General features: G+C 29.1%; 2 protein-coding genes across 4 annotated transcripts; both read right to left on the reverse strand.

The window, feature by feature from the left end:
* Positions 1-317: 317 nt before the first annotated feature.
* On the reverse strand, positions 318-2,437 carry LOC149514976 (uncharacterized). Of its 3 annotated transcripts, none has more exons than XM_089742875.1 (4): positions 2,007-2,437; positions 1,421-1,551; positions 1,095-1,308; positions 318-618 (listed from the first exon to the last, which is right to left on the reverse strand). In XM_089742875.1, exons 1-4 carry the CDS (start codon positions 2,224-2,226, stop codon positions 605-607), a joined length of 579 nt encoding a protein of 192 aa, XP_089599001.1. In that variant the 5' UTR covers positions 2,227-2,437; the 3' UTR covers positions 318-604. The 3 variants fall into 3 exon arrangements, with proteins under 3 accessions (XP_089599001.1, XP_089598999.1, XP_089599000.1); XM_089742874.1 differs by lacking the exon at positions 318-618 and adding an exon at positions 909-1,009; XM_089742873.1 differs by having other exon boundaries at positions 318-1,308.
* Positions 2,438-2,538: 101 nt separating this feature from the next.
* On the reverse strand, positions 2,539-10,715 carry LOC149514977 (disease resistance protein RPV1-like). Its single transcript, XM_089742949.1, has 5 exons — positions 10,219-10,715; positions 4,617-5,143; positions 4,000-4,565; positions 3,545-3,895; positions 2,539-3,444 (listed from the first exon to the last, which is right to left on the reverse strand). The coding sequence occupies exons 1-5, from the start codon at positions 10,713-10,715 to the stop codon at positions 2,539-2,541; spliced, it is 2,847 nt and encodes a 948-aa protein (XP_089599075.1).

A 10,715-nucleotide genomic window follows, 5' to 3' on the forward strand; every position in this document is an offset into this window, starting at 1 on the left:
ATTATCGAGAGTTGGACTCAAGCCTTAATCATTAACACCAAGGTTTGACTTGAATTTTAAATAGGTATTGTATTTTTATCACTCATGAATTTAATAATTTTTATTCAAATATTTTAAAAAATCAAGTGTCTTCGAGTTTAAACAAATACTTCAATCATTGGATAGATTTAATGTAAAATAACTTGAGTATATAATATATATGGTTTTGTTTTTAACTCTTTAATTAATTTGTTTTAAAGGAAACAAAACTCGAAAGCAAAAAAAATGAAATAAGAAAAATTTCAATCTCAAACCTATGCTTTTGCCAATTTGCCGTTGACGAAGGCAAGAATTGTGGCGTTGAAGGTCAAAAACTGAAATACCACTTGGGACGTGTCGGCTAATCATGAAGCTGAGGGCCGCAATCATTTTCGCGACAGAATCAGTTTCGATTATTAAGATATAGAAACAGAAATATTGAGAATCCCAAAAACATTGTTACAACAGCCTCCAAATTTGCAATAAACTAATGCATTTGGTTGAACTCATCAAGAACTCCATCAGCACGCTACCCCACTTACGGAACTATCAACGTTCAAACTTTAATACACCAGAAGAAGGGGACTCACTGCAAGGTTTCTTCATCAATGAAGAGAAAATATCATTATCAGTATCATACACGAAAAACTCAGAGATGAAAATAAGACAGAAGGCCATTCTCCTTTACGCTAACCAAGCCAAGCGAGTCCCGATTGTGTCAAAAATTTGATTTGCTCTAGTTAAATACTATGTTAATCACCATTTGAGTAAAGTCTGCATCCTATACAAGTTTCTTTGGGATTTGAAGAAATTATAAACAAACGCCGTAGAAAATAAACCGGAACATTTACCCATCCATTGCAACCGATCAAGAGAATTGCACTTCTCATCTGGCTTATAATCATATACGAGGTCAATACCAGATTCTTGTACACGTAAATCCGAAAGCACCGTAAGGCTAATATGATCTCCAGCTTCTAGTTCATGGCCCCTAAATTTCCAACTAGTTAACCAAATTATGCGGTTCTTGGTTTCAGGAATTCCAATAAAATGTTTAGAATAGGTCCACTTTGTACCTTTGGTCTCGTTCACGAATTCAATTCGTGGTAAAAATTCAAATGTTTCATCATTGTTGGCAGCAAGAATGAAAATCGATTTGACCCAGCTAATCTTTTGATTAGAGTTTGGGGGCACCGTAATTGAAACCTTAGACGGCTTGCCAGCCCTTAAAAATGGAAGATCATCAATTGCAGGAACAGAAGCTGCAATTATGCCACAATCGTGTAATACCTGTAGCATTGAATTGTTGAATAAGTTATAAAAAAAAAAAAAAAAGAGAAAACAAAAACAAAGAAAAAGCGGTAATATAAAAAGTGAAAAACTTGGAAAATGAAAGGGGAACCTGTGGGGAAGCAACCATTTCTGATTCATCTGAATAATTGCAAATTTGCACTTTAACATTTTCATAGGAATCCAAACTTAGCAAGTCTTCAGTAAGTTCCAACTGGATATTCCTTGTTACAAGTTCATTGCCTGAAAAATGTGATAAATAATGTGTTGTTTATATATCTACGTTAATGATAATCAAGTATCATGTATATCCAACTATTAATTCTAAAACTTAGATATCCCCAATTTATTATCACTAAGTAAGTTGTATGAACCACTCACATTATTGTATAATCCATTATCCTTCATCTTTATATACTGTGAATTTTAAAAAAATTAAAAAGTAGTTTGTATAGATATACCGTTAAAAATTCAACCTGAAGTTATATAAACTTATTTTTGATTATATTGTTCAAACACAGTACTTCTCATATACCTTCTATTTAGGACATTTTTCCTTTTTTTTTTGTAAAAAAAAAAAATTACTAGTAGTTAATAGATATTAAAAGCTAAAATTAAAATTAAAATGTTAAATACTCTCACTTTGGACAAAAAATTAAAAACATATTAATTACTATTCCTTACCGTCATATTCATACCTGGAATATAGTGAGGAAAGTCATATTCATATCTGATGCCGTTTTCTGATTCAAATCTAACACCAAATTCTCTAACATTGAAATGAAAATTTGATACTGTGCAGCTCACAAAGTCGCCATCTTCCAACTGGAAGCCCATTGTTGGCCAATGGACTAACCATAACATTGTGTTATTGTTGGTTTCGGGAATTCCAATGAAATTAGACAAATAACCCCACATGATCTCCTTGGTCTCATTAAAAATAAAAAGACTTGGTGGAAAATCGAAAATTTGACCACTAACAAGGGAAAAAACGATGCATAAGTTGAAACAACTTATCTTTTCACCAGAATGAGATGGTGCTGGCAAAGAAAAAACGATCCGAGACCCTTTAGTACGATGTTCAAACCGAATTGGAACCTCACTTCCTGAAATAAATGTGCTAGTTATACCGCATTCATGTGCTACCTGATCCATCAAAATCGTTAGTTAATTAAGAATATATTGATCAAGTAATATAAGCAAACAAAAGATGAAAAAGGATTTAAAAACTTAAAAGAGGGATGGGGAAAGGACCTGCGGGGTAGTAACTATTTTTGTGTCCGTTAGGAAGTTAAAAAGTTGCACTTTATTGCTGTCAATAAAATCAATGTTGAACATGTTTTTAATCTGTTCCACTTCAAAGTTTTCAATTGGTTTTAACTTGAACACACCTTCAACCTCGGCTAGCTTTTCACATCCCAAAATAATGCATCTTTTCCGAGACATTAGACATTGTAGACTTAAAAGAATGTGCGTTAATGGAGACGATGACAGGTAAATCCCAATGAGTGGACAGAATATTGGAAGCTTTGGAATCAGTTGGAGCTCTGAGCAAGAAGTCAGTAGAAGTTCATTAAGTTTTGCAAGGCTACTAATGCTCTTAGGCAGGCTATGGATTGGATTTTTACTTAAATTTAAAAACTTCAAGGAAGGTAAGCTGCTAAAATCATTGGGAATGACATCAGTAGAAAGTCTGCAACTTTCAAGACTCAACTTTACCAAAGAGCATGGTAAAGATGCCCAAAAGAAACCCAACCCCTTGCTTCTTTTCAGTGATAGCCAAGACATCCACGATTCTGATTGATTTATGGCAGTTCCATTTAAATTAAGCACCCTTAATGATTTCATATTTTGCAACTCTCTAGGAATATCGTCAAGTCTTGAGCAACCAGATAAAATAAGCGCTTCAAGAGACAATAGCAAACCAATTGTTCTTGGAAGTTTCATAAGGTTTTTGCAACCTTTAAGGCTTAAAAAAGTAAGTGCCTTTAGCTCACCAATGGATTCATCAACCTCAGTCAACTTTAAGCAATCTTTGAGCATCAACTTCTCAAGACTTGGAAGTCCTAAAAAGTTAGGGGTTTTGAGAAGGCCATGTGAATGATTTAGATTAAGGATCTTCAGATTTGGAAGACACTGTAAAAAAGAAAAAAAAAAAAAAACTCTTTTTAGAAATTTGTTATTGCTTCAAAAAAAAAAAAAGGAAAGAGAAATTAGTGGTTATCACTTATCATACCTCAGTATCCTTCCAAAAAAGTTTTATGTTACTGTTGCGCATGTCAAGAACAACTAGCTTCTTAATATCAAAATCTGTTGGAAGAGATTCTAGAGGAAATCCATGCCAGCGCAACCATATTAAACCTTTGGGGAAGTCTTTGAAGTCTCCTTTAAGTTTTACATAATCTAACTGAAGTAGTTTAAGTCTCCGCATCTTTGCAAATGCTTCAGTTTCTATATCAACCTCATTTGACATGACAAATCCATTTTTTGAATGCTTTGCAAAATGTAGACCTGAAGTTGTCCGTTTAGACTTGTTTTCTAGCAATCCTTGTAAGTCAACAGTGAGAGACTTAATTGTTTTGGAACCCTGGATCAGAAAGTATCTTATAAAAAACTGAAAAAAAACAGTTGTATGATAAAAGTTAAAAAGATACATGCAAGAAACAAGTAGATTAAAATAAAGCCTCTTACAATTTTTTCTCTTATTACATCGAATGCGTCCTTGCCCCACAACCTACTGCGTTTTCCAGGATCAAGAGATTCTTGGCGAATAATTTCCTTTCCCATATCTCTAACCAGTTGATGCATCATTAGCTTGTTTTTTTCATTAATAATCAGGAGAGACCTGCCTATGAGATTTTCAATCCCAACTGTTGTATAGAAACCACAACCATCCAAAATTGTAGCTGTATAATCTCTATCCTTCCCAATGAATAAGCAAGCTATGTCCAGGAATAAATTTTTATTATGATCATCTAGAAGGGAATCATAGCTTACTCGTAGAATCTTTTGAATTTTGCTATCAGGGATTGCTTCCAATTTCTCCAATGCACTTTTCCATACACTCATACTTTTGCTAGAGAGAGAAGAACCCAAAACTTGAAGAGCTAATGGAAGGCCAGCACAGTAGTTGACTATATTGCTTGCATACTCCATAAAACTCTCAGTTATAGAGTTGTGGCCGAAGGCATACCAGCTAAAAAGTTGAAGTGATTCATTGAAAGCTAATTCTTTTACTTCAAACACTTTGCTTAAGTCTCCATAACTGGACGATTCTTTCAAATCAAACATCTGGGTAATAAAAGGACCACTTAGCAGATGTTGACGCCTACTAGTTAGGATGATTTTACTTCCTGGAAAAAAGGGTATTCGCATTCCAATTATTTTAGTTATGTTTTCCAAATCATCAACATCATCAAGAACAATAAGAACTCTTCTACAACATACAGCTTCGTTGATCTTAAGAATTCCATCATCTGCACTGTAGATTTTGTTTGCTTTTCCCTTTAGGATATCTGAAATAAGTAGTCTTTGCAAACGAACCAAGCCATTGCGCTCTTGAATCGTTTCTCTAACATCTGAAAGGAAACTATAACCTTCAAATCTTTGGATGTTTTGATTGAAAACAACTTTGGCTATGGTTGTCTTCCCAATCCCTCCAACTCCACAAATTGTTGCAATGCCAGTGTTATTTGATCCATCTTCTTCTATCCACAGATTAATACGTGTCACAAGAGAATCTATTCCAACCAAATAAGGAGGGACGTATAAAGCGGTGTGATAGAGCTTATTTTGAATTTGCTTAACAATATCTTGAATGAATTGCGACTCATGCCTACAAATTTTAAGAAAAATTAAGAAACAAATTTTAATTTATTCAACATATATGATCAAGCTATTTCATTTAAAAAATTAAGAAACAAACAACATAAATTAATAAACCAAAGCAAATTTTAAAGAAACTTATATGCAATGAAACATGAACTTAAAATTTAAAAGTCTTAAAACCTTCTCCTCTTGAAGGTCTAAGAAAAGTTTGTTGGTTTCAATAAAATTACATCTTTATCCTTAGTCATTATAACTTTTTTCTTCTTGTGAAATTTAATGTGGAATAATATAGGATATCCTAATAGGAATGTAAACTCAAAAGTTTCAAAAGGCAATAATAAATATGTTATTAATGCAATTAAGGCAAGTTCTACCAAGTGGGAAGTCCTAATACAAACCTATGATGCTAATAACTGACTAAGTATAGAGCCAAGAAGCCAACCCAAAAGATAATGCAATGTCCCAACAAAATCAAGACAATCAAAGAGCTGAGAACATAAAAAAAGCATAGCAGCAAAACCCAAGTGAGAACCCACTATAAAAGAAACCTCAACATTGTGCTAGAGTAAAATACAAAAAAAAAAAAAGAATTAAATAATATTTTCATTCGACTTCCAACGTTTATTGATCAAAATGATCAGAAACATAACTAGCTACTGTCATAATCTACCGTTCCCACTATTCCTGTTCTATAACTTTATTGATAATTACTCATTTTCATCTGCAATTGAGGCTATTTACATTTTTTTTTCATAGACTTGATGAGAAGAAATTTGTTTTTTCATCCAAAAACATTTAAATTTCAATAAAAATTAACAAAATAAAGCCCCCAAAAAACAGAAAACAAAGCATAGATTTACAGCAATTCAGTAAAAAATCAACCTCAATCAAAGATCAAGAAGAATTTATTGAAAGCAGGTAATAACAAAAAAACTTAAAATTACCTTTTTCTTTGTTTAAGTTTCTGCAAATTTATGTTGCATCGGACTTAAGAAGAACTGAAGCTTTGAGAGATTTCACTTCAAACTCTAAAATTTCAAAAACCCATCCATGAGCACTCCATGGGCGTAGGTTTGGGGCTGTGGTGGTTGGATTAGACAAGAAATCAAACGAGCCGTGGCTGGTTTGAGTCGAGACAGAGTCAGATTTTGAAGGGTGCAGAGGGCGGTGGTTCATTCGCATTTCTTATTGCAAGAAAAATTTGGATGTAGTGAGGAGTTTGGCGGGGTTAGGCTCGGTCAATGCGTAACCAATAAAAAATTAGAGGGAGAAATATTGGGTTAAAATTGAGAAGTTTTGACAATTTATTTTCATTTAGATTGAGAAATTTAAGATTAAAAGTTTTAATGGAAATTTAGAAAAAATATTATTTTATAATTTTGATGAAAAAAATATTAAATGATTAATATATTAATTTCATTAGTTATTAGCTTTGATTTTATTAGGATTTTATTACTCGTTTTATTGTTTTGATATTTGTAACTTGTTAAATTTTTAAATGTCAATATTTTATTATAATATACCAAAAAATTGTAAGTAATTTTTTTATATAAATAAAAACTTAGATTTTCATTAACTACTTTAAAAGTCATATAAAATAATTTTTATGATTACAGTTATAATTATCATATGTCATAATAAAATATGTAAATTTAAAAAAAAATTTATGATTGTGATAATATCTTATATGTTTGCAACTATGATAAATGTGATGTAATAAAAAAAATGTCTACGATAATAATTTAAATTCATAGATTAACTATTGATAGCTTCAACTTCGTGAAAAAAGAAAAACTCATTCGTGTACCATTATAAAAAAATGCAGATATCATCTGTAGTAATTACAGGAGGACAAGGAACACAAATATTAAACTTGGTATGGATCTGCTTTCTACTCCAGTTAAAGTTTTTATGCTTCTTCTTCCTTTTTAGATTTTTCAATTTATTCTTATCAATAGATTATAGGCACTCATCATCAGGCTTGTTATTAACATCATAGTCATCATCTTTATCATCAACAACATTATTATTACCATAAAATTCAATAATAAATTTGAAAAATTAGTGTGATCACAATTAAAATTGATAATTTCAAACATGATACAGTAATATCACACTAAAATAACAACAACATTATTATTACCAAAAAATTCAATAATAAATTTGAAAAATTGGTGTGATCACAATTAGAATTGGTAATTTCAAACATGATACGATAATACCACACTAAAATAACATAGAAAAAATCATACATGTTTTAAAAAAAATGTGTTTTGTGTTTATTTGTATTTACACAAATTTTGATACAACATGATTTATGTTTTATATGTATTGACAAGTTTAAACATGTGACATAATATGAATAACACGTTTAATTTAATTTTATTATATAAGTATACGTTTAGCATATTTAATATGTTTAATTAACACGTTTAGCATATTTTTTATATTTATTTTAATTTAATATAAACATAAAAAGATTCTTTACATTTTTAATCTTTTAATTATTATATTTAATTAGCTATTTAATATTATATAAAAATTATTTTAAATATTTAATTATGATACTCATTTAATAATTATTATAAAATTATTTTTATATTAGTAATATAAATACATTATAAATATTAATATTAGTCTTATACATTATTATTTTATTTTTTAATCTTTAATAGTTTATCATTTTGAAATTGATATTAAAAATTAATATAGTTATGCAAAATATATTAAAATTTAAATATATAAATATTAAATACTTATTAAATGAGTATTAAATTTTTTTTTAAATATGTAAGTACTTTTTTATATTACTAATATACTAAGTTTATTAAGTTGTAAATAATGAATAGTATATAGTTATTCATTATTTTAGTCATGTTTCTGTATATATTCATGTTAAACGTGTTTTTTCGTATGTATTTGTGTTTATTCATGTATATCTTTATTATTCGTGTTTATTTGTGTTGTGTTTAAATAGATTAATTGTACACATGTTAATCATATCTATCGCATGCAATATGTATAATAAATGTGTCATGTTTGTGTTTAAAATTTGAATACGTTTTATAATTCGTGTTATATTTATATTTTAATAATTCATATCATTACACATATCAAATACGACATGAGACATAATATGGAAACACAAATTGCCAAATCTAATCACAATTGTCCTTCCACAGAAACCATCTTAACACTTCTTTTGTTATCCATACCATTATCGTTGCAAAGCTTGCCTAACATTTGTTTTGTCAAGGGCTTAACATTGCATGCATACAGATTAACCAATAAATATTACTTTGATATAGGATTACATTAGTATCCTCTGAAGATTAATCAATATTTAAAGATTTTTACAGTCTTTAAGAAGAAGAGGACTAATCTACATGTTTTGCGAATTCTTCGATCAATGATTAAAATTGGAGAAATAAAGATAAATACGAATCCAAGTGAATTTCAAAAACAATCTAAAAGAACGATTGGACTAATCAACTATAGGCAGCTCAATTTGAGGACTCTTATCGAACCTTATCATTATCGTGCAAAGTGTTCTTATGAATAGGAAAGTTGGAAATTTTTTATCTAAAAGTTAATAAATGAATGTAAAAATCTTGAAAATTTGAAAAAAAAAAACTCTCAATAAATAGTTATTTTATTAGAAAATAATATATAACAAGTTTAGATTTTTTTAAAATTTTATTGGTCAATGAATTATTTGAAAATTAAGTTTATTTAATTGATAGATAAACTTAATTGGTAGGAGATTTTAGTAAATAAAATTTTTTGATAATAAAGTAATTGACTCTATTATGTTTTAAGCATTAGAAATATTTTAAGAAAGATGTAATTTTTATGTGATCTATAAGTGAGAGATGTACTTTTTTGTGAAAGATTAATGAGGTTATGTGTATGTGAGAAAGAGTTAGGGGAAATGTTATGGTTAGTAGGGATAAACAATAATCCACATGTGTTTAAACATTAACGAGTAAGCATTAAGACTAAGTAATTTGTTTCAACGTTTGGAATGTTTCTTTATGGTGTTTTATATATTTTGTAATTTTTATATTTATAATGAAATTTTCTTTATGTGGATGTTGGCAATGAGTATTGAACCACTTTAAATATAACATTTTGTGTATAATTTATTTTATATTGATTTCGTTGTAGAATACATTTCTATTTGAAAATCGCAACAATACATTTATTGAATTTTAATTATAAATATTTAAAATATTAAAATATTGATATAGAATCACAATTAAATTGAAAGAGATTAGTTTTAACTTTTAAAAAGAAAGGCTTGGTAGGCCCGTCTTATGAACAAAACACCTTTGCAAATAAATAGAAAGAGAAGATATAACAAAGACAAACATATTCTATCAAGAAAAAATAAAACAAAAAGAAAGACAAACATATAGGGAGACATACACACACATGAATCTTATACCACCCGCAGAATTTTTTTTTTTTTTGAAATACTACCCACTTAGAATATTAAGCATAAAGAATTTTAAAATGTGAGGTAAAAATGATTAACTACAATAAACATTCTAAACTTATAAAATGTAAATAGTTGAATTAGTATTAAAGATTGGTAAAGTTATGAAAATTTTAAACAAAATAATAAAATTACGACATATTAAAAAGGATATATTAATAATATTAATTTTACTTTTCCAAAAAATTAGGATTTGAGTTCCACATTTTAAATATTTTTGGTTATCACTAAAATTTTAATTCAACTTAAAAATCTTTTATATCTATTTTTTTCTCTCCTAAATAATTATACGTCTAGTATACCTAATTTTTAATGTATTCAAGTAATATACGACAATTAAAATTGCAGCTTTTTCTATTTTCTCTTCTTCTGAAATTATTTAAGTAGTTAATAAATTTGTTTCTGACTTTTCATTATGGATTTATAATAATAGACAACAGAATTAATGTCATGAAATAATGGACAATTGGGCATGTAAATTAAATTTGCAATTTTTAAGAAGGGAGTATGCAATATAATATGGAACTTGATTAGTTATATATATACATGCATATATATATATATAAATATATATATATATGTACCTATCTTGTAGAACCATGCCTCCGAAATTCGCAACTTCTTTTAAAGCAACCCTCCATCTTTGTACCTTGTCCATTTCGGCTTTGAAACACTCTTCATGTTTGGCAAACGCTTCTGCATAACTCCCTGTCTGCTTTTTGACTTGAGTTGGATCGACATCATAGAAAACAGGTAAAACAATGTGTTGAGAGGATTTCTTATGTTCTAGTATCTTCACAAGTTCGTTAAGACACCATGTTGATGCAGCATAATTCTTTGAAAATACAATAATAGAAATTTTTGATTCATGTAGAATCGTCTTTTCAATTTCATCCTTTATATTTTTTTCTCTCTCGATCTCTTCATTATCTCTAAATGTGTGAATTCCTGCTTGCATCAATGCCGTGTAAAGGTGATCTGTGAAGTTTTTACGTGTATCTGTACCTCTGAAACTCAAAAATACATGATAAGTACATTGAGAAATTGAGGTGGAGGCTTCATGAATCATCGAAACAGCCAT

The sequence above is a fragment of the Durio zibethinus genome, chromosome 14, assembly GCF_047325235.1.
Source record: "Durio zibethinus cultivar Kanyao isolate XHJ-2024 chromosome 14, ASM4732523v1, whole genome shotgun sequence".
NCBI lineage: Eukaryota > Viridiplantae > Streptophyta > Magnoliopsida > Malvales > Malvaceae > Durio > Durio zibethinus.